Source organism: Schistocerca cancellata, chromosome 5 (assembly GCF_023864275.1).
Source record: "Schistocerca cancellata isolate TAMUIC-IGC-003103 chromosome 5, iqSchCanc2.1, whole genome shotgun sequence".
Lineage (NCBI taxonomy): Eukaryota > Metazoa > Arthropoda > Insecta > Orthoptera > Acrididae > Schistocerca > Schistocerca cancellata.
In genome coordinates, this window is record NC_064630.1 from 110,087,149 (window position 1) to 110,111,729 (window position 24,581).

A 24,581-nucleotide genomic window follows, 5' to 3' on the forward strand; every position below is an offset into this window, starting at 1 on the left:
AGGAAGACACAGATTTTCGACTCAGATATTAAACAGTAAAACTGTTCCATGATCATATGTGGACCCATATGATACATTATTGATTATTAACTGCAAATTGAAACTGAAGAATTGACAAAACGGTAGGAAATTCAGGAGATAATACGTGGATAAACTGTAAGAGCCATTTATAGGGGAGAGTTTCACAGGTAAAATTCGCCAAAAATGCAGCAAAAACAGGAGAAAATATATAAAGGAAGACAAATGAAGGATAAAATAGTGATGGCAGCAAAGGCAAAGAGAGAAACCTCAGTAGAAATCCTTGGATAACAGCTAGACATTGCTTTTTTTATGAAAGGAGAAAATATCAAAATGCAATTAAAGAAGCAGACGAAAGGGCGCACAGATGTCTCACTATAAGACTTAGAGAAAGTGAAAGTCAATGTTAGCAAATGAAAAGAACCTACAGGATAAATGCAAGGTGTGACAGCAGAAAATCTTCACGCCACTAACAGCAAAATTAAGGAAATGCTTGGAGAAGAAAGCAGCTGTCTGCATAGCAAGAGCTCAAATGGCAACTCATTACTAAGGTAAGAAGGGAGTACTGGAAACATTGAAGGACTGTACAAAGGAAACGATTTTGTAGCCAAAATTAAGGAAATGGAAGAGGATATATAAGAAGATAGGAAACCCCTAAACTGGCCTTAAACAGAGAATCATTCCTGAAATAGAAAAAAATTGTTAATATCGATATAAATATAAGTTCTAGGAAGTTGTTACTGGAAGAATTATTCTGCAGTCAAAAGAGTAGAAGCTTTTGAGAAGTTCCTCTATAGAATTTGAAGATTATAGTACGTTTAAAATAAGTTGCGACTTTCAAGAATTCAATACGGAGCGAATGGAGGGACGCGTAGTTGCCAGCGTGTGCTGTGCGCATCAGCGGTTGACTATAGTATAACGGCAGTTCTATTCGGCGCGGAATCTGGCAGGGTCGTTTGACTGCATGGAGCAGCAGGCCGCCCGAACTGCGACCTTTCTGAAACGATTTTCAAGAAACTATTCGGTAGTACGAACAGTCCACGGATATACTGCCGGTTCATAGTGTCCAACGGGCACAATATTTCGGCGATCAGACATGTCGCCATCGTCTGAGCCAGGATCTTGGTTCGCTCATAATCCATCTCGTGTTTGCCCGAGAAACACCAGATGGATTAGGAGCGAACCAAGCTCCTGGCTCAGACCTCTAAATATTGGCACAGCGTTATAAGGGAGGCTATCGAAATTCGCACCAGGGAAGATCTTATCAACGGAGATTGCGGCTACAATCTCAGCAAGGCTTGGGACCCGGCATTGAATGTAATTAAGAAGACTCTCAGCAAGAAGTACGAACGGGCGACCAGGGCGGACGTAGCAAGCACATCGACGCTATGAGAGATTCCGACGCCCACATCTTCGCGACCGCCGGCGCACGGGCGCGGACGGCGAAGAGAGCGGCACGCGGGGGGAGGGGATTTAAATCGGCCGCCCGCCCTCAGGAGCTCAGTTCGTCAGCGCACCTGACGATGGCGACATGTCTGATCGCCGAAATATTGTGCCCGTTGGACACTGTGAACCGGCAGTATACCCGTGGACTGTTCGAGCAACAAATACTCTGGGAGAAACTGAAGAATCGTATTCGGTAGTAAACGCTCATTCTCGCACATTTTATAGTTTAATTCGTCAGCTTCGTGATGAACCGCCTGTCATTTCGTTAATGGTCATAGTCGTTGCGATGTTTCAATAATACATTAACTAATGAAGAAACTCTTAGTTTGCAGTGAAAAACAGATGTCGCTATGCATTTGTGTGTGATGCGTCTTAGGGGTTACATGTTTCTGTGCTTAAATGTAGGTAATATATTGAATTATTCTTTAAATTTCGAAGGATCCAGCTGCCTGTTTCAAACCTCGAAAAAATGGAATGTATGTAAAGCGCTTCGCCACAGAATCGTGCGTTAGTGAAAAAGCTAGAATGAAATATTCATAAATTCTCCGAATATTATAAATGTTTTGAGATATCGAATCAAGATCTTAGAAAATGATAGCGCGAAATATGTTTTGCCCTATGTTTAATACACAAAACTTACATATCTACCGCGATTTTCAGGAGCTTGCAGATTTTTTCAGTCAAATAATGTAGTTAATGAGGGCCATCGGTAGCTGGTGAAACGAGAACTGCTGTGGGTTTTGTAGCAGTATAAGAGATGAAGTTACACGTTTATTTTTGTAATGAGAATGGTCTGTTTTGTAAACTATTGACCTGGCTTGCACGCAGTTGTTAGTTTAACAATACACTATTTCAATATTCTGTCGCAATTTCAACTGCATTACAATGCTAGTGAGATGAATATTTCTAAGCTCTGCCGTGTTCTGACAAAATAAGCAGATCTTAACATAGCAACAAGAGAAGTTACGTATTCCTGAGAACTCGTCAAAGTATTTTATGAATGGCTCCCCAACTATCTTCCTGGTATGGCTGACAACACCAGTCCTGTCGTGTAACATTTGCAGTAGCTTCTTTTTTCAGCACTTCACCATCAATGACCGTAAACTACTTGCTGTTGTTCTCCACAGTACTTCTCACCTAGGCCCATATACTGTCAGTCGGATAGAAATTTGTTTGATACGGAGGACGCCTGATTAAATTACGCACTTTACCGTTAGCGATTTCGACGACACGGTAGCGTGGAGTTTTGACTTGTACAATACTACAAGTTCCATTAACTTCGCCTTATACACGCTACGTTATACTTTACCTCATGGGACATTACCTTGTATTCAGACCAAATGGTTCAAATGGCTCTGAGCACAATGGGACATAACATCTGAGGTCATCAGTCCCCTAGGACTTAGAACTACATAAACCTAACTAATCTAAAGACAACTCACACATCCATGCCCGTAGTAGGATTCGAACCTGCAACCGTAGCGGTCGCGAGGTTCCAGACTGAAGCGCCTATAGCCACTCGGCCACTCAGGCCGGCGTACCCAGAGCAAAATGTCAGCTCTCGTCCACTGCACTGCTGAAGCTTTGTGCATCGCAGCAGTGTGGTATGGGTTTTGCCCACTACTGTTGTCAAATTCCGGGGAATGTTTTGCAGCACAACGTTGTCTTGTCAGCCGGTGAACGTGTTCTTGGACGATACTTTTATTGCTAATCTCGTATTTAGATGTACTGCACTGTCGTCATTAATGCAACGCCAACACGAAACACTTGTTCACAATACCTGATGACTATAGAACATTTCAAAGCGAGAAAATACGACTTTACAACGAGAGCTGACAGACGCTGATGCATGTCACTATGTGGCAATGTTCACTTATGGTGTGGTAACTGGGGCGCTTTACCAGCCGAAGCGCTGGTGGCGTGGTAGGGAAAGCCGGATCTCCGGGGAACGGCGTCTCGTCCCACTCCGGTCAGCCAAACGTCAAAAGTCGCTACTAATTTTAAACGTACTATATTCGGCGAAGAGATTGTAATTCTGTTAGAGACAGTTAAGGACCTGGAAGAGCAGCGGAACGGAATGGACGGTGTCTTGAATGGAGGATATAAGATGAACATCAACAAAAGCAAAACGAGGATAATGGAATGTAGTCGAATTAAATCGGGTGATGCTGCGGGAATTAGATTAGGAATTGAGACGGTGAATGAGTTTTGATATTTGGGGAGAAAAATAACTGAAGGTGGTCGAAGTAGAGAGGATATGAAATGTAGACTGGCAATGGCAAGGAAAGCGTTTCTGAAGAAGAGAAATTTGTTAACTTCAAGTATAGATTTAAGTGTCAGGAAAGTATTTGTATGGAGTGTAGTATGGAAGTGAAACGTGGACGATAAATAGTTTAGACCAGAAGAGAATAGAAGCTTTTGAAATGTGGTGCTACAGAACAATGCTGAAGATTAGATGGGTAGATCACATAACTAATGAGGAGGTATTGAACAGAATCACCAATTTAGTATTGGAGTGCAGCGTGGAGTGTTAAAATTGTAGAGGGAGACCAAGAGATGAATGCACTAAACAGATTCAGACGGATGTAAATGGTTAAAATGGTTCTGAGCACTATGGGACTTAACTTCTGAGGTCATCAGTCCCCTAGAACTTAGAACTACTTAAACCTAAATAACCTAAGGACAACACACACATCCATGCCCGAAGCAGGATTCGAACCTGCGACCGTAGGTGTCGCGCGGTTCCAGACTGCAGCGCCTAGAACCGCTCGGCCACCCCGGTCGTCAGAAGAAGGATGTAGATTGCAGTAGGTATTGGAGAAGCTTGCACAGGATAGAGTAGAATAGAGAGCCGCATCAAACCAGTCTCTGGAATGAAGACCACCACAACAACAACAATACATGGATATACTGTGGAACTGATGAAGAGGTGCTGAATCGAATAGGGAAGGGAAAAATTATGGCATTCTGTTGTGGACTGACAAGACAGCCAGTCCACAGTGACGGGTAACCGAAAGGCACGCGTTTACACACGCCGGCTGGCGTTATGTCTGAAACAGGATACGTAATGAATGCTATAAAGAAAAGTACGTAGCTTCTTTAATACTTAACTTTAATCCATCATTTGTATACAGCATTCTGATGATACAAGTGAGACTCTCTCTAGAAATGGTTAATGGCGCCTTGCTAGGTCGTAGCCATGGACTTAGCTGAAGGCTGTTCTAACTATCTCTCGGCAAATGAGAGAAAGGCTTCGTCAGTGTAGTCGCTAGCAAAGTCGTCGTACAAATGGGGCGAGTCCTAGTACGTCTCTCTAGACCTGCCGTGTGGTGGCACTCGGTCTGCAATTACTGACAGTGGCGACACGCGGGTCCGACTTGTACTAATGGACCGCGGCCGATTTAAAGCTACCACCTAGCAAGTGTGGTGTCTGGCGGTGACACCACACATTCGACTTAAGAGAACGGATCGGCTGATGAGAACATTCTAAAACAACATCAAGTCGTTAGTTGCGCTAAGGAGGGAAGAGTGTGTGGTAAAAATTACTATAAATGACCAAGAGTTGACTACTGTAAGACGGCTCGAGTTGTTAAGCTTGCACAGAATTGCCTTGCGTGGAGAGCTGCACACAGTACGGGAGCCAGCAAGTGGCGAGTACTCACGTTGTGCCTCCACTCGACGCGGGTGACGGGCGGCTGCGCCTTCACGTGGCAGTCGAAGTAGACGTCGGAGCCTTCGCGGATGCTCTCGGGCCGCAGCGACGTCCCCAGCTTCAGCGTCGTCACGGGAACATCTGCAAAGGCGGCGCCGCTACAGGCAGTCTGTCGGCTCAGGTCGCAGCGCATCAAGCGCGAGTGCACACTGATCATCTGCTCACAGAATTACTGCAGGCAAGTGCAATCCTATAGCTTAGTTATTACACTCATGCTCATAAATTAAGGATAATGCTGATACAACGCTCTTGTGGGCGGTTCGTGGGTTTAAATCATTTGACCTGCGGTCGTCGCACAGTGGCGCTGGCAGCAGACCACATATCCAGAGGTGTGTTGGTGCATGTCAGAGTACGGTGCAGCGTGTAAGTGTGCAGATGTTTTCAGACGTGCTAATGCTGACTGTGTGTTGAAAATGGCTCAAATGACACATATTGATGACGTTATGAGGGGTAGAACACTAGGAGGCTGGTCAAACACAGCAGGTCGTAGCAGGGGCCCTCCGTGTGCCACAAAGTGTGATCTGAAGATAATGGCAACGATTCCAGCAGACAGGAAACGTGTCCAGGCGCTACAGTACGGGACGTCCACAGTGTACAACACCACAAGAAGACCGATATCTCTCCATCAGTGTGGCCCCCGCAGACGACGACGTAGTACTGCAGGTAGCCTTTGTCGGGACCTTACCGCATTCACTGGAACAGTTGTCTCCAGACACACTGTCTACAGACGACGGAAGAGACGTGGTTTATTCACCCGGAGACCTGCAAGGTGCGTTTCACTGACCCCTGGTCACAGGAGAGCACGTAAAGCCTGGTTTCAAGAACACAGTACCACGTCCTTGGAACAGTGGTCCTAGGTTATGTTCACGGACGAGTCCAGTATAGTCTGAAGAGTGATTCTCGCCGGGTTTTCATCTGGCGTGAACCAGGAACCAGATACCAACCCTTTAATGTCCTTAAATGGCACCTGTATGGAGATCATGGTTTGATGGTGTGGGGTGGGACTATGATTGGTGCACGTACACCCCTGTATGTTTTTCAAAGAGGAATTTTAACATGTCAGGTGCATCGGGACGCCATTTTGCACCAGTATGTCCGGCTTTTCAGGGGTGCAGCGGGTCCCACCTTCTTCCGGATGGATGATAACGCACGGCTCCAATGAGCTGCCATCGTGGAGGAGTACCTTGAAACAGAAGATATCAAGCGAATAGACTGTCCTGCATGTTCTCCAGACCTAAACCCCATCAAGTACGTCTGGGATGCTCTCGGTCGACGTATCGCTGAACATCTTCAAACCCGTGTGACACTTCCGGAGCTCCGACAGGCACTGGTGCAAGAATGGGAGGCTATACCCGAGCAGCTGCTCGACCACCTTTCCAGAGTATGCCAACCCGTTGTGCGGCCTGTGTACGTGTGCATAGTGATCATATCCCATATTCATGTCGGGGTACAAGCGCAGGAAACTGTGGCGTTTTGTAGCTCACGTGTTTCGGGACGGTTTTCTCAATTTATCACCAATACCGTGGACTTACAGACCTGTGTCGTGTGTGTTCCCTATGTGCCTATGCTATTAGCGCCAGTTTTGTGCAGTGCCACGTTGTGTGGCACCACATTCTGAAATTATCCTTAATTTATGAGCATGAGAGTATTTCTGTGAAATGGCTCCACAGATAAAGTTAAAAATATTGTTTGAATGCGTATCATTGCGTACGTTATGAGTAAAATGTCTTCTGACGTTCATGGTGGCCAATCGTGTAATCATTATAGCGATGTAAATGGCGAGACATGGCTTGCGGGACAAGGAGGTGATCCTGCCACGGATCGAATCCTTGCGGACGACAACAGACAGCAGGTCTGGGGCGTTGGCCAGGCTGACTGTAGTTTTTAGGCTGTTACCAACGCTTGTTTAGAGAAGTGCTGGGCTTATCCACAATCTACGCTTCAGGTAACACAATACATAAAAAATAATACACAGCACCATGTATACACAATTCACAGACACATGGCCCACGAATTCCCTCTAACAAGTTAAATAACAACAGTGGTGACAATAACTTCACTACGCAACCTAATTAAAGGGTAACTTTTTTGAAACCCAGTAACTGTCTCCTATTCCGGCGCTAAAGTTTGAAATTTGGCTCAAGGATGTCTACAACCGTATTCTGTGACGGCGCAAAAGTGTGGCCCTCTGCGACGATAGCCTGGGGTTAAGCGAAGCTTCAGACGGCTAAATGTCAACACATCCAAAGAAGGCCACAGCTCAGAAGTTCATGTGAGCAGTAAAATGATGCCACATTAGCACCAAATATCATCACAATTCTGCACAGTGCTATCTCCCACGTGTCACACGAGGGAAGGTCGTTAGACCCCCAACATTTCAGTCCCTTCTTTTTATGCCACTGCAATGGCGGTCAGAACCGCAACAAATTGAGTTGAGCCCGCTTCTCGTGGTCGTGCGGTAGCGTTCTCGTTTCCCACGCCTGGATTCTCGGGTTCGATTCCCAGCGGGGTTAGGGATTTTCTCCGCCTCGTGATGGCTGGGTGTTGTCTGCTGTCCTTAGGTTAGTTAGGTTTAAGTACTTCTAAGTTCTAGGGGACTGATGACCATAAATGTTAAGTCCCATAGTGCTCAGAGCCAATTGAACCATTTTTGAAATGGCCGAGGAAACCATTTCAGGCACAACGCCGCTCAGAATTGACACGAAAACGCTCCAGGGAGTGGCATGAAGGGAGTCAATGGAACCACCCCTTCACTTGGAGCGTTGATTCCCACACTTTACAGTTCGCAGTGTTGCCACCCCTTCGGCGTTCCAATCCTACTCTAAGGACATCGTGGGGCTGCAACCACAGTGAACGTGTTTTGACACATTTGGTGTGTAGCGCGACAGCAATTTTTGCTCTGCTGTAGATTGGAATCACTAGGGTCTTTTAAAAACCATTCGACGAAATCCGAACGTGATCCGGAGCAGCAAAGAGTACATATGCTTTTTAATCCTTCTTTTTTCGCTCCCTCCTATGACGTGACCATGGGGAGGGGGTGCAACATTAATTTGGGCGTGAGCTGCACCCCCTTCCCTCTCCCAGTCAGGCAGTACGTTAACACCTTCGGTGCCACCTACGGACCTTATTTTAATAACCAACAGCCTCAGTTGCACCGTTTACCTACAATTTACCTAGGTTTCAATCGGGATAACCCAAGGTTGAAGAAGGTTGGGTAATGCCTACTGAAACCTAGGTAAATGGTGCAACTGAGGCTGTTGGTTATTAAAATTAAAATTAATAAGATGTCGAAGTGGTTGTCTTATCTCAAGGCCCTACAGCAGCCACGATGCTGAATGTAGGTCGAAGTTTCTGACAGGTACATTTCGAGTGATATTGCGACCGTGTTATCACTGATGATTATAGACTGTCTTTGTTACCGATACTTTTAATCATTTTCTTATTTTTCATGACTCTTTTCGGGCTACCCAACTATCATAAATCTGGCTTAAGGATACAGTCTATGACGGACTACAAAAACGTGCGTTACAATGAATGATGATGATGATGTCTGGTTTGTGCTCAACTGCGCGATCAGCAGCGACTGTACAAAGTCCCATTTTCTACGCAGTCCATTTTCTTTTCACAATTCAATCTACTCACTCTTACAAATGATGATGAAGAGAACAACACAAACAAGCAGTCCCGGAGCAGAGAAAATCCCCAACACGTCCCGGAGTCGAACCCGGGACCCCGTGATCCAGAGGCAGCAACGCTAGCCACTAGACCACGAGCTGCGGACCGTTACAGTGAAGTATTGAAGCTCGAAAACATACCTTTTACATCGTTACGCAGTACCTTTTTAGTTATAGGCATTCTTTACAATATCAATGCCCAAACTGGATGAGGCAGTACAACGAGTTATAAGGTAAACAATCTTTGCTACTAAGCATCGCTAGTAACAGTATCATATTGCACATCACAATAGACATCTGCGACATGTCAACGTTTGTTACAAGTAGCCTACATCTATTATTTAACTTCAGTGTTGGGGTGACGGATTGCCGTCCTGCGGGCCCTCATTCGATTCCCGGCTGGGTCGGGGATTTTCTCCGCTCAACTACTGGGTGTTGTGTTGTCTTCATCATCATTTCGTCCCCATACGGCGCCCAGATCGCCCAATGTGGCGTCGAATGTAATAAGACCTGCGCCAAGGCGGCCGATCCTGCCCCTTCAAGGGACTCCCGCCCAATGATGCCAAAGGCTCATTTCCATTTCCATTTAACTTCACTTATGAAACAAATTAGTAAATGAGCCGTAAGATGTAAAGGCGTAAGAGCTACATTTCAGTGCTGTTCGATTTTAAGGTAAGGAGTGACCGTCGGTAACAGTGCGTTAATGTTTTTTGTAATTTGGTGTACTATGCATTAGTTCATTTTAATATTAATTAATAAAATGTAGCGAGCCTTTGTAAAGCTCGCTCCCTCGTAGCAAAGATTGTTTATCTCAGAACATGTAGTGGTGTCTGAGCCAGTGTGGGCATTGATGTGGTAATAGAATGATTACAAGCGACAAGATACTAGGGATCGATGTTAATAGTATTCTATTGTACATTTCTGTATTTCGTCTTACACTGCATTCTTAAGGCATAAATGTAGGGTTGGGATAACAAGAAACGTGTCTGCGAAGTTAAAGCAAAGAAAGAACTTTTTGACGGCCAAGACAAGTGTATGATCATCAGACATATTAAGACGCACTTGTTCTCTATTTTATTTGCAAGAATCAACGTCAGTTCCAGCGCAGTCAAAAGGGAACCACAAAACTTGTGCATTGCTGCTCAAGAGTGTAAATCAGAAAAAGAAATCAAATGACGAAGGTTATTCAGACATGAAAGGAGTGAAAAACACAGTTGTAAAAATATAATGCCTTTCTTTCGTCCATCACAGTAGCTAATCGACCAGAGCGGCTGAAAACTGTGCAGAGGGACAGAGACCAACTCCAGAGACTGTAAGCAGTTATAGACTGGCACGGGGAGCACTCGAGCTCTTAAGACCGGTTGAGAAGTTGTGGTGGTTCCAAGGTTGGTAACGTGTGACAAGAGTGGCTAGGAACCGGTGTGTTGACCACATGCTCCACCTTACTGCACTCAAGCAAAGCCGTCGGTGGATGGTGACATGGCGTGTGATTGGCTACGGGTGGTTTTCAGGGCCTGATTGTGGAGAGGAGTTCCTTCTGGCACCAGGTAGGACATAACACGTTTTCAATGATAGGGACTTTGTGGCAAGACTCAAAGGATGCAGCCACACCTTTTTTCTTTGCTTTCCATATTTTGGGAGGAAGTAGTATGGATGAAAACAAGAAAAACTACTTAGTTAACAATACTACGATCTGTTCGTGATGCAGACCGTATTGAGGGACTATTGTACCGAGTTCGACCAGTCACCAACTGTTTTTGCACTACAACGAGTAGTCTGTGCCATCTGCTAGCTTCAGTCTGGAACCGCGTGACCGCTACGGTCGCAGGTTCGAATCCTGCCTCGGGCATGGATGTGTGTGATGTCCTTAGGTTGGTTAGGTTTAATTAATTCTAAGTTCTAGGCGACTGATGACCTCAGCAGTTAAGTCGCATAGTGCTCAGAACCATTTGAACCATTTGAACCATCTGCTAGCGCCAAGGATAAGACCTAATTCAATGACCGACAGATAGCGATGGGACGCAAGCTGGCGCACGCTGGGCGTTCTGCGTTTCGATGTCCGCCTGAAAGTTTCCAACACCGTTTGTTTCACACATCCAGTTGTCTTTATGCACTCACAACATTCTTCATTTGAAGGTGTGGTATTTTTCTATACTGAAAATACTGACAGTTAGCTAGCGTAAGGATGATATTTTAACGATTTCCCATACGTGTTCACCGGAGTACAACAGGCAGCGTTCAGCCAGTGTTTTCATGGTACGACTTTCAGTTTCTGGCAGTCTGCTTAACGCGTTGTTGACCGAGCACATGATAAAACGAAGTTCGGCAAAGAAAAACGAACGGTCTTCCTGATTTCCTCTTTTGTCATTTATCAGGCTATAACGATATCACACACGTAGTTTTTGACTTAAAGTGATCCTGTAAATGGGTAGCACCGACGTAGGAAACTACTGTTGCTGCAGTTGTTTGAAATACTTATTTATCTCCAAAGCAAGAACGCTCACACGGGAATTGAATTATAGAGTTCCATTCAGCTTCGTAATCGCATTTTACTTGTCACATACCTCTCTATCTCTTTGCATGTGTTTGTGATTCTTGGAAGTTTTACCCACATTCCGCTATAAGAACCTACTCTCTAAGCACGGTCGCTGCAACACGGCCAGAACGTCGGTTACATTAACATTTTAAGAACATATTTTGTAATATTTAATGGTCGATACGACAATCTGCATCTGCTCACGAGTAAAAAGCAACGGAGACGAAGCCCTAAAAAATTACACATGGCTACATAGTCGCTAAATAAAGAGAAAATCTCAGTAACCAGAAAGTTTCTAGGTTGTTGCCGCGCGGAGTAGCCGCGCGGTCTTGGGCGTCCTTAGCGTAAGATAATTTAAGTTAGATTAAGTAGTGTGTACGCTTAGGGAGCAATGACCTCAGCAGTTTGGTCCCATAAGACCTTACCACAAATTTCAAATTTTTTTCTTGTTTGTTACCTGCTTAGAAGAAACAACATGAGCCATAGTACGGGAGACTGCATGTATTGTTATACGGTGACCATCCATTGGTGTGCTCAAGCTGTCGTAAATTGTGTGAATGGCCATATGAATCGTACACTGAGGAGACAACAGCCATGGGATACTTCGTAACATCGTGTCGCACCTCTTTTTTTGAGGTGTAGTGCAGAAACTCGACGTAGTATGGTCTCAGTAAGTCGTTGAAAGTCCCCTGCAGATATATTGACCCGTGCTGCCTCTGCTGCCGCCCGTAATAGCGAAATTGTTGCCGGTGCAAGATTTTGTGCACAAATGATCTCTAGACTATGTCCCACAAATGTTCGATGGAATTTATGTCGGGCGGTGCGGGTGGCCAGATCGTTGATCGAACTGTCCAGAACGTTCTTCAAATGAACAACTGCGGCCCGGTAACTTGGTGCCTTGTCGTCTATATGTATTCGCCTTGTTTGGGAACACGAAGTACGTGACTGGCTCAAAATGGCCTCCAAGTAGCCGAACATAGCCATTTCCGGTCAATGATTCGTTCAGTTGGACTAGAGGACCCAACCCATTGCATGTAAACGCACTCCACACTATTATCGAGCAACCACAAACTTGCACCGTGGCTTGTTGACAAAATGTATCCATGACTTCGTTGGGTGTACTCCACACTCGAACCCTGCCAATAGCTCTTACCAACTGAAATGGGAATTCATCCGACTAGGCGACGGTTATCCAGTCGTCTAGGGCTCAACCGATATGGTCACGAGCTTTCAAGATGCGCTACAGGCGATGTCGTGCTATTAGCAAATGCAGTGGCGTCGGTCGGCTGCTGCCATAGCCTGTTAATGCCAAATTTCGCCACACTGTGCAAACGGATACTTTCATAGTACGTCCCACATTGATTTCTGGGCTTATTTGACGCAGTGACAACCCTACGCCAAAGGCCGCTGTTCTCGGCCGTTAAGTGAAGGCCGTCAGCCTCTGCGTTGTCCTTTGTGTGAAGCAATGCCTGTAATTTAGCATTCTCGGCACATTCTTAACACTGTGGATCGCGGAATATTGAATTCCCTAACGATTCCCGAAACGGAATGCTCCCTTTTCACATGCATCACTTGAGTACAAATGGCGGCTCCGCCAATGGAGTGCTCTCTTATAACTAGTGTACACGATACTACTGTCACCTGCATTTGTGCATATCGCTAGCCCACGAATTTTGTCACCTCAGAGTATTGTGTCATCGGCCACAGCTTCTTCTTGGCAGCTGGACGAATCGATAACCCCGGGCTATTTCGTAGTAGGTTACGTGCAGGTGCTGCTCTCCGGCGCATTCTCTGTGTTCCCAGAATGTGCCGACTAAACGTCTAGCGCCGCGTGAACGCTACATCGACGGTATCTGCACCGATCACGCTATTGCGTGCTGGCAGCGCTAATGGATCTGGCTTGTCTTGCTAGACGCCGCTGTTAACGCAGGTCTGCACATTCACTTGCTGATTGACGGCAAGCTTGTGTATGACAATACAGTGCATGTTGCGTGTACTTCGTGTAAGATTAGAATTACATTTTACTGATGTGCAATTTTGGAGAATTATGACAAAAAGTAAGATCGGAACTCGTTATCCAGCAGACACGATACTTCGGCAAGTGCCAACCCTGCCATCGTCAGTTTCGTACCTAATGATGACAAAGTGCAAATGTTCCTATTGGTCTCATTATCTATGCCAGGAGAAGCTGAAGAACGTCATTAGAAGTGATAGATTTTCAATGAAACTTACTAGTCTATGAAGTCTGTGTCGAAAATTTGTTTACGAAACCGTGTTAGTGTGTAATGGGTAACAGGAGAATATGATGTCACACTTGCAAGAAATAAAGTTTTATAAAATAAATAAATAAATAAATAAGTAGCTTGTGATACAGATAACACGTAACGTGGAAGATTCTTGCCTACTATGGTTGCATTCATCTACCTAAAAGCTTTTCTATTACCTTTCGCTTTTACATAATTCACTCCATAAATCATCGGCATTCCTTAATTAAATAGCAATTTCTTTTTCGTTAATTTATTGTGTATATACATTAATTCTATTTGATTCTTTTACAGTCTGTAGTTATTGCAGTAAACATTCATCGTGCGGAACATAGCGGGAAGACAGAATGACGTATCGAAGGGAATCGTTAACATGAGCAAATTATTTACGAAAGTAAATAATAACTTTTGGGGTCAAAATTTATCCGCGCCGTTTCAGATAAGTCGAAAAAACTGTATATTTGTATGTCATTAAAAATTCACTTTCCAATTTAAATAAAATAGTGATGATCTGATATTTCACTGGTACAATAATTTGTCCTTCCGTCAGTCATTTAAATTTAATAGGACAGTTGTAAGTAGCCTGTTTAGGTTTTCTTATTGGCAACGTTACGTAGCGCTCTGTATGAAAATCACTGGCTGTGCTGTGTGCAGTCTGTAGCTAGTTTGCATTGTTGTCTGCCATTGTAGTGTTGGGCAGCGGCAGCTGGATGTGAACAGCGCGTAGCGTTGCGCAGTTAAGAGGTGAGCCGCCAGCAGTGGTGGATGTGTGGAAGGAAATGGCGGAGTTTTGAAATTACATATATTATGACTTTTGATGATATTAAGGTAAATACATTGTTTGTTCTCTATTAAAATCTTTCATTTGCTAACTATCCCTATCAGTAGTTAGTGCCTTCAGTAGTTTCAATCTTTTATTTAGCTGGCAGTAGTGGCGCTCGCTGTATTGCAGTAGTTCGAGAAACGAAAATTTTTGGTGAGGTAAGTGATTTGTGAAAGGTACAGGTTAATGTTAGTCAGGGCCATTCCCTTGTAGGTATTTCTGAAAGTCAGATTGCGTTGCACTAAAAAATATTGTGTGTCACTTTAAGCACAGTCGTGTATAATTATTCTAAGGGGACGTTTCACAGTGTCAATTAAAAATCGTCATAGTTAGCCATTGTAGTGGACGGCAACAGTTTGGCATACATCAGGTTATCCGTGAAAGTCTTCTAAGAATAGGTTTTGAATTCACTGCGAAGATAATGAATTGTGGAATGGACGAAGAAAGCGTCTTGTGCTACTGGTGACCAAGATAACCGTCCCGAAAAGCACTCCAAGCATTTCGGGGCAGGGGTATCTAAATAGAAGAGCGAACATGAGAGAACTATTCGAAATGCGTCCTCTATAAGAAAATATAGCTCACGTGGGGGTCTGCAGGATAGCCGTGCAAAACAGCACGGCCTGTTTTATAAGGGGGAATTCAAAGATCGTCGTGCCAGAATATTATTAAGAAGGATCTTCATATTAACATCACATAGATTTTAATCTTCCTGAATTATCTGCTCTTGTCCGGTTCTGACTTATGAGTCAATGATGATGAAGGACACACAACATGAGTCCCTTGCCAGGAATCGAACCCGGGACAACGGCGTGGTTGGCGGTAACGCTACTGCTACGCTACGGAGGCGGACAACGTACTGCAAATACATACAGAGAGAGACCTTTATTGTATGATCAAAAAACAGCAGGACAATCACTGGGAATAGTTATTTCCACAATGTATCTAGATCGCTTTGAAGTGGGTCGACTATATAAAAATAGTCGCGGACAAGGAAGATGCAGAAAGATTTTCTGGAAGAATCCCGAGGAAATATAGTCGATCAACCAAGAAAGTAGTTTACAAAACATTCTTTCGTGATATACTTGAATATTGGTCCTCAGTATGGGTTCCCTACCAGACAAGACTGACAGAGGAGATACAGAGGATCCACACAAGAGCAACGCGCTTCATAACAGATTCATTTTGTAGGCGTTTTTATGCATCACGGAGAAAGTCAGCAGACTTAAATGGTAGATGCTGCAGGAGAGGCGTTCTACATCGCGTTATGGCCTACTGTTAATGTTCCGAGGAGTACATTCCTAGAAGGATCAACCAATAGTACATTCCCCCTGCATATACCTCGCGAAAGGACGACGAAGATAAAATTAGAGAGTTTCGAGCCCACACAGAGGTTTCCGAGCAATTTCTCTTGCCGCAAACTATAAGCGACTGGAATAGGAAAGAAGGGACAGATAGTAGTGCATAAAGTACCCTCCGCCATTCGGTGTAAGATGGTTTGTGGTATATAGATGTAGATATAGATAATTTAAGGGGAAACTCCATTCTGTCTGACAATCACAGCTCAGAAAAGGAATCTTCTACCAGTAGAAACAATATATACAGAAAAAGCCTTCAGAACACCACCACAAGCTAGGATCTTGCCATAGGAGAAAATATCGCAGGGTCCGAATAAAGAGGTATATAACTAATTACCACAACTGACGCAATTCATGCAGGGAGATACAGTGTTTTGAACCTGGACGAATCTTTTTAAACCATTCTATTTCTCACACGGGTAAATTCCAATTCAGTTAATGCTAATGAATTCGTTACCCTTTGTCGTTATTGACTTTTCACTTGTTCCTCCCTGTCGCCTAATGAAGAAAATACTAGCGTACGGGATATCAGACCAGGTTTGTGATTGTATTGAAGAGTTGCTAGTAAATGGAACTCATCACACCTTTATTAACAGAGAGAGATTTTCAGACTAAGTGTAGCTCCTGAAGTGTCCGGAGGAGTGTTGTATGAGAGCAGCTGTTCGCAACACACGTAAAAGACAATGCGGATAACGTCTGTGGCTCCGTAATGTTCTTCATTCAGAAAATTATAATGTAATGCCGGAAGTCCCGACAAGACACGGTGGTTGGTGAAAGAACTGGCAGCTGACCTCAACATAAACATAAGGAAAGGACAGTTTTAAACATGGTGTTTCTTAGCAAACGTAAACAAATTTCAAACATAGGAATTATACAGCCAGGCGATTGCAAATAACTGTTTGATACAACAGATCTAGGTTTAGACATGTACGAAGGGTGTTTAAACCTTGGTCGAGGTCAATTGTAGCAAACAGTTATTTGCAACCGGTTGGCCGTATAATTCCCATGTTTGTTAAGGAAAGTATTCTGCATTAAAATGTAGAAAAACCCCTTACTGTATGGTTACCCGATTACCGATCACTGGAAAAAGTAACATCCATTAAACAGCTAGGAGTATGCGTTCGAAACTATTTAAAATGGCACGACCACATAAAACAAAGTCATACGGAACACTAGTTCATTGGAAGAATCATTAGGGAGTGTAGTCTACCCACGAAGGATGTTGCTCACGAAACCATCGTTGAGCAATACTTGTATACTACTCGAAAGTCTAAGACTCTTAACAGATATGATTCACAGACGATATGGAGTACATTCGAAGGATAGCAGCGCGTTTCGCCAACGGTTCATTTAGTAAAGTCTAAAGCGTCACGGAGAAGCTCTTGCAACGTCAGCTAAAAGAGAACCGATCTGCACAGCGGTATGATTCACTTTTAAAACTGAGAAAGCTAACCACCGTATTGCTTCCTCCCACGTGCATCCCGCGGAATGACCAGTAACGGGAAATTAGAAACATCCTAGCTCACGCAGAAGCATACAACTAGGTCGGTAAACATCACAGAAAGAGCGACAGGCTTTGTTAGCAGCAAACAGTCAAACAACCGACAGCCACGGGAAGCTAACAGCAACAGAATCACACACAAACGGCACATGATAATTGGCACTGAGCGGCTGGTTTTATAATTAAAATGGCTGCCCTGATGAAGACCTTGGCATGTTGCAGAATCGAGTTCTCTGTCCTTGACCTCGGAGACATCGTCGGTGCTCAGAAACAACAGTAAGTTCCATAATACTAACAATCCTTGCAGCCTTACATGAACCGTCGGTGTTAGCAGTATAAAGCCGCCAAAAATTATACCACCCGGTCAGAGTGTTGCCTAGGTACTCTTCTCACGGCTTGGCGATATACACTATTCGCTCTGCCCTAAAACGCTACCCCTCAACCGTTTGTGTCCTACACCATATATGGCCCCATATTAACGAGTGACCACACCCAGACGTATGGACAACTTCGCACACACGCGTTCTGTGATTCAATTTTGGAAGTATGAACTTTTTCGTAGAGCTCACACTAGAACCTTTTCAGATGCTGCTTTTGCAAGTTAGAGAGTGGGGGGCCTCCATTTTTGAGGAAAAGGCTTTGCAATAATTTTTTCATGTATTGTTCACTACCCAAAGAGAAAAAGGAAAAATGGTAGGGGTACAGGAAGTACACTCCACCAGAGGCCATGTGATGGCTTGCAGAGTATTGATGTGCACTAGCGTCCAAAAGTTAATCATAGCCTAATCACGAAAACACAAAAATGAAAAGAAGAATGGTCACCAGTCACACAACATCAACTTAAATGTCTACCTGCGAATCCTAATGTTTATCACTGCACAGGAAAAGAGTGCTTCGTACTGTGAATAGCATCGTAACCGAAAGTTAAACACGAGCCGTGCGTTATACGGCTCCGTCCTCAGTCTTGTTAGTCATTTCACAGTGAGCAGAGAGTAGCATTTAGGTGAAGCTGACAACGTAATGCCGTAAAGACCCAATTTTGGCTATTTTTTTACGGTAGAATACTTGGCCTTCAGGAAACGGGCACTGACGTATGTCTCAGTATACTTGCATGTGCCACGAAATGTCATTTAGAGGCTTTGGCAACAGTTTCACGACTAAGATGTACGTGGCAGGCCAGTACATGGTCGAACGAAAACAAGAATCTCACAGCAGGACCGATACCCGTCCGTAAGTGGCCAACGAAATCGGCCTTCACGTGAAAGACAATTGGCTTCAGAGCTTGCAGCTGCCCGAGGAATTGCTTTCTCGCAACAGACTGGGTATTGGAGACGAAGAACAGCAGCGCTGATGGCCACACGTCCGGCTGTATGCATCTCGCTCACTCCAGCATAGAGAGGGCCTTTGTACGAGGTGCATTCAAGTTCTAAGGCCTCCGATTTTTTTTCTCCGGACTGGAAAGAGATAGAAACATGCGCGTTGTTTTAAAATGAGGCCGCGTTCATTGTCAATACGTCCCAGAGATGGCAGCACCATATGGCATATGGAATTTTACCGCCAGCGGTGAGAATGAGAACTGTTTTAAATATTTAAAATGGCGACGTTTTCCTTACTTGAACAGCGTGCAATCATTCGTTTTCTGAATTTTCGTGGTGTGAAACCAACTGAAATTCATCGACAGTTGAAAGAGAGATGTGGTGATGAAGTTATGGATGTGTCGAAAGTGCGTTCGTGGGTGCGACAGTTTAATGAAGGCGGAACATCGTGTGACAACAAACCGAAACAACCTCGGGCTCGCACAAGCCCGCTTGGCGACATGATCGAGAAAGTGGAGAGAATTGTTTTGGGGGATCGCCGAATGACTGTTGAGCAGATCGCCTCCAGAGTTGGCATTTCTGTGGGTTCTGTGCACACAATCCTGCATGACGACCTGAAAATGCGAAAAGTGTCATCCAGGAGGGTGCCACGAATGCTGACGGACGACCACACGGCTGCCCGTCTGGCATGTTACCAAGCAATGTTGACGCGCAACGACAGCATGAATGGGACTTTCTTTTCGTCGGTTGTGACAATGGATGAGACGTGGATGCCATTTTTCAATCCAGAAACAAAGCGCCAGTCAGCTCAATGGAAGCACACAGATTCACCGCCACCAAAAAAATTTCGGGTAACCGCCAGTGCTGAAAAAATGATGGTGTCCATGTTCTGGGACAGCGAGGGCGTAATCCTTACCCATTGCGTTCCAAAGGGCACTACGGTTACAGTTGCATCCTACGAAAATGTTTTGAAGAACAAATTCCTTCCTGCACTGCAACAAAAACGTCCGGGAAGGGCTGCGCGTGAGCTGTTTCACCAAGACAACGCACCCGCACATCGAGCTAACGTTACGCAACAGTTTCTTCGTGATAACAACTTTGAAGTGATTTCTCATGCTTCCTACTCACCTGACCTGGCTCCTAGTGACTTTTGACTTTTTCCAACAATGAAAGGCACTCTCCGTGGCCGCACATTCACCAGCCGTGCTGCTATTGCCTCAGAGATTTTCCAGTGCTCAAAACAGACTCCTAAAGAAGCCTTCGCCGCTGCCATGGAATCATGCCGTCAGCGTTGTGAAAAATGAGTACGTCTGCAGGGCGATTACGTCGAGAAGTAACGCAAGTTTCATCGATTTCGGGTGAGTAGTTAATTAGAAAAGAAATCGGAGGCCTTAGAACTTGAATGCACTTCGTATTGGGGAGTCAACAATCCAGAATTGGACCTTGAATGAATGGATCAATTTGCTCTTCCCAGATGAAACGCGCTTGAGTTTGCAAAATGATTCTCGTCTCTGGAGAGAGCCTGGTAGTCGATACAACACGGGAACATTGTGAAAGGAGACATATTTGGTGGTAATGGAATAGCGTGAGCGAGCATCATGCTGAATGGCCGTACGTTGCAGAATTTCTGCCTTGGTGGTAGGAGAAATACTGTAAAAGCTCAGATATGAGTTACTTCTACATAATGTTCGCTTTTTCGGACTTGCAGTCCTCGAGACTTGCTCTTTATGAAGGATAATTCGGGACCGCATCGAGCTGCTCTGCAAGAACATTTAGGAGACAATCTGTGCAGCCCTCTTTGAGTGTTTATTGATGATGCTGCACCTTACCTTCTTGTAAAGTCATCAGGTGCTCAAAACAAATTCGCAAAATGATTTAGACATGATATTTCTATGGTGAGAAACGTAGCAGTTTACTCTAAATAAAGTAAAGTGTGAAATCATCCACATGGGTACTAAAGAGAATTTCGCTTATACGATAAATCACATAAATCTAAAGACTGTCAGCTCAAGCATATACTTAGGGATTGTCGCTCGCAAAGGCTGCAGTGGCCGATGCGCAGTGACCACTTTTCGTCCAAAGCCCTGGGCAAGTTCATACGTTTGTTCGTTAGAGGAGGCCGACAAGTGATTTCTACTTTTCGGCTGGTCAGCGATGACAGAATCGAGGCGCGAAACGTACAAATATTCTCAAACCATTTTACAGAAACTTTTCGATAAAAAAGATTCGTTTTTGCTTTACTTATAGCTCTATATATCAGGGTCATGATGGTCTGCCCATCATTTCGTTAATGGTCATAGTTAATGTGATATTTACGTGAAAGTAAGATACAGCGCGAAATTCGGTAAAGTGGGTGATAAAAAAATAGAGATGGCGACTGGTGCATAATTCATATGTTGCGTATTAAATTTAGCTAACATACTGAATTTTTCTTTAGGCATCGGTAGAGGTTTCTGTCTGTCACTAATCTCAAGGAAATTTATTTTAAGTAGCACATGCATTTGCAATCGCGCCGCGCCGGCGATAAAGCCAGAGTGAAATATCCACAACATTCCTCATACTTCGTAAACGGTTTCAGATATGAAAATGAGACTTTGGCAAATGAAATCACGAAAAGAGAAGAGTATTTTCCGTTTGTTTATTATATAAAACTTCTCTATGTACTGTGTTATTCCAATCACAACAGACTTTGTCAGTCAAAGAATGTAATTATTCAGGGCCATCGGCAGCTGGTGAAAAATTCTTTCTGATCTGTGTCCACACAACATGTTAGTGAGGTGAGACAATGTGAACGACACTGTTTTCTGGCAAAAGAAGCCAATTTTAACATGGTAACCAGAGAAATGTGTAGGTTTTACTCAGAATTCGCCACTCATGACGCCTCTCTGAAAGTTACAAATGGTTAGCAAGCCAGGCGAAAATAAATCACTGCATTTTCCGCAGAATTCGTTTTAGATACTAACGCAACCAGCTGTGGCAGTAGATATTTTTGAATGGTCACCATGCGGATGGGAGTGCGGAGGGCCCGAACTTAATATTTACAAGAAAATGTGAGTACAGGCTTTAGTTTGGAACGACACTTCCCCTCCAGGGCTCGGTACTTTCCCTACAGCACTCTGAGTGACTCCACATGAATCCCCAGGCGTCTGCGCATCTAGCGGCCACGGCATTTTGCGCTCACTATACAATTAACAATAACTTAAACTGCAACTATAGCACAAATAATGTAGCCGAACCGAAGAGTGCGATTTGTTTGTAGAACAATTAGAAAATGCAAAAGGTCTACTAAAAACATTGTGTGCGCTACACTTGTTAGTCATTTTCTAGAGTATTGCTGTGTGGTGTTGGATCCACATCAGGTAGGATTGGTGGAGTACATCGAAAATGTTGAAAGAAGGGCAGCTTGTTCTGAATATTCACTAAATAGGGGAGAGAGTACCTCGGATATTATAAGTGACAAGGGGTGGGAATGATTAAAACGAAGCAGTATTTCGTTGCGGCATAATCTTCTCATGCTTATCAATAAACCACTTTCTCCTCCAATAGCGAAAATATTTAGTGGGTGCTCACCTATATAGGAAGAAATGATCATCACCATAAGGTAGAGATCGCACAGAAAAAAAATTTAGTGTACGTTACTCCTGCATGCTGTTCGAGATTGGAATAGCAGAGAAATAGTTTCAATGTAGTTCGTTGAACTGTCTGACAGTGCATTGCAGAGTAATTGTGTGGATGTGGATTTTGAGGAAGATATCGGTCTAACGCAGGGCTTCACAACATACGTGCACGCGGAGCAAGCTGTGAGCAGCAAGGCGCGGGCACGAAGCAGCGCGAGCATGCTACCCCCACTACCGGACTAGAGCGGAGAGTCGGGAAAGTCACGTGGGGCACACAACAGCTGCCGCCAGTCAATGTAAATCCGCGGCCACCTGCAGGGATATCACTCATGAATTATTACTGCGACAAATGAAACAAATAAAGGAGAATGTACACATGCCACATAATTTTATTAGCTTAGTGTATGCCTCTACATTCGCATTAATTTGTGAAATGTTACACAATAAAAGGTGTCACTGAAGTGTGGGATTCTCGGTTATCTTGTACTTTTTGCCCTTTACAATTGCGTCTATGTTCGGAGTAATTGGTTCAAATGGCTCTGAGCACTATGGGACTCAACTGCTGAGGTCATTAGTCCCCTAGAACTTAGAACTAGTTAAACCTAACTAACCTAAGGACATCACAAACATCCATGCCCGAGGCAGGATTCGAACCTGCGACCGTAGCGGTCTCGCGGTTCCAGACTGCAGCGCCAGAACCGCGCGGCCACTTCGGCCGGCTTCGGAGTAATTGTTCTTGTGCATTTTATTTGCAGCGTGCAGTTTAAATTTCGATCAGGCAATGCGTTTCTCATGCGCGTCTTGTTACATTTCATTGCAGAGAACAGTTGTTCACAAACATACGTGGAACCGAACATTGATATTATTGTAGCCGCCAGTTTGTGCAAAAGAGGAAATCTTTCCTGAGGGAAGTGTCTGTAGAATTCCAAAATGTTTTTCTTCTTCTAAAATTTGTCTCTGTATTCTCTGTCACACTGCAGGTCATTAATTTCTTGCTGCAGCTCAGGACGAATCTCTTAATTATTCGCTGAATATGGAGAGAACAGAGCAAAATCACTGTCTAGTGCTGTCAGATCTTGAAAGCGCTGATCAACTAAACTATGTGAATAACGTTCACAGTCTCTGTGAACATCTTGCATGGATGATAATTTAGGAAAATGAGCTAGGTTTCCTGTTTCCAGCTGACTCACCCAAAGTGTCAATTTCATTTTAAAAGCTCGTATTCGATCTATGAAATGAGTAGTTAGCAGATCTTTACCTTGTAGTAAAATGTTCAAAGCATTCAGATGGCTAGTTAAATCTGCTAAGAACGCGAGATCACATTCAAACGTGCGCGCGCATTCCCCTCCCTCCCCCCCCTCCCTACTCCGCGACCTTGGACCTGCTCGCGAGCACGTGCCTGAGCAGACGCGAGTACTCGCGCTCAAAACCGGCCAGTTGGTTGTTAAGCCCTGGTCTAACGGAATGGCCAGCAGGGTCTGCAGATGCGAATCCTACAGAACATGCCCGGGATGCATTAGCAAGGCTAGGTGCCTCCAGTCAGCCTCCTGTAAGGACTCGTCAAGACCTCCACACCGCTCTTGCTGAGGAGTGGGGTCGACTGTCAAAAGAGCTCTTGAACAATCACGTAAAGAGCACGCCAAGTCACTGTGTAGCGTGTGTGACTGTCAGTGGTAACCATATTCCCTCTTAACAGCTTCTTTTCCTGTGGAAGACTCTCCCAGCTGCGTTATTTTCTTACAGAACTATTCTAACGTTATATTTCTGGCACTGTTGTGTGCCAAACCTGTAGCTCGTTCCGTGAGTTCAGTAATCCTGCTAAGACAATACGTTTTCTTTCCGTTTTTATGGTTAACTTTTTGACGCTAGAAAAGGTTGCGTTGAGCACTCTCAGGGTGGCCTGTGTATATGGCCCGGATACCTCAGCGCAGCGGATGAGGGCAGTCCGTACGGTACTCACAGTGTATCTGCAGGCGCGCGCCGTCCTCCAGGGCTTCGCTGGAGACGGCGCTGTTCTCCGCGCGGCAGGCCAGCCTCTTGTCTGCGTCGTCGACGCTCGCTGCGAACGACAGCGTGCTGGTCGTCGTGTTGCCGTCGGCGGATAGCTGCGGACAGGAAAAAGCCGGTTGAGCCGTGGTAAAATTTGCTGTTTTGAAGAGCGCGCCGCACCGCTTAGTGTGAACCAGTCGCCCTTCGTTTCTGGCGGTGGCGTTGCTGTGGCAATCGCAGCTTTGGTGTCTCCCTCTGGGGGGGGGGGGGGGGAAAGGTTACCTGTTCACGTGCATTTAAGGGGTGCTATGAGCTCGGTAGCGGGGTCAG

At 44.7% G+C, this 24,581-nt stretch overlaps 1 protein-coding gene across 1 annotated transcript in view; it reads right to left on the reverse strand.

Moving 5' to 3' along the window:
- LOC126188386 (nephrin-like) overlaps positions 1-24,581 on the reverse strand; it is a 1,033,277-nt gene that overhangs the window by 239,459 nt on the left and 769,237 nt on the right. Inside the window, exons 7-8 of the mRNA XM_049929986.1 lie at positions 24,223-24,367; positions 5,127-5,257 (exon numbers count right to left, since the gene is read on the reverse strand). Coding sequence (XP_049785943.1) covers positions 5,127-5,257; positions 24,223-24,367 — 276 coding nt within the window. The remainder of the gene's footprint in view (positions 1-5,126; positions 5,258-24,222; positions 24,368-24,581) is intronic.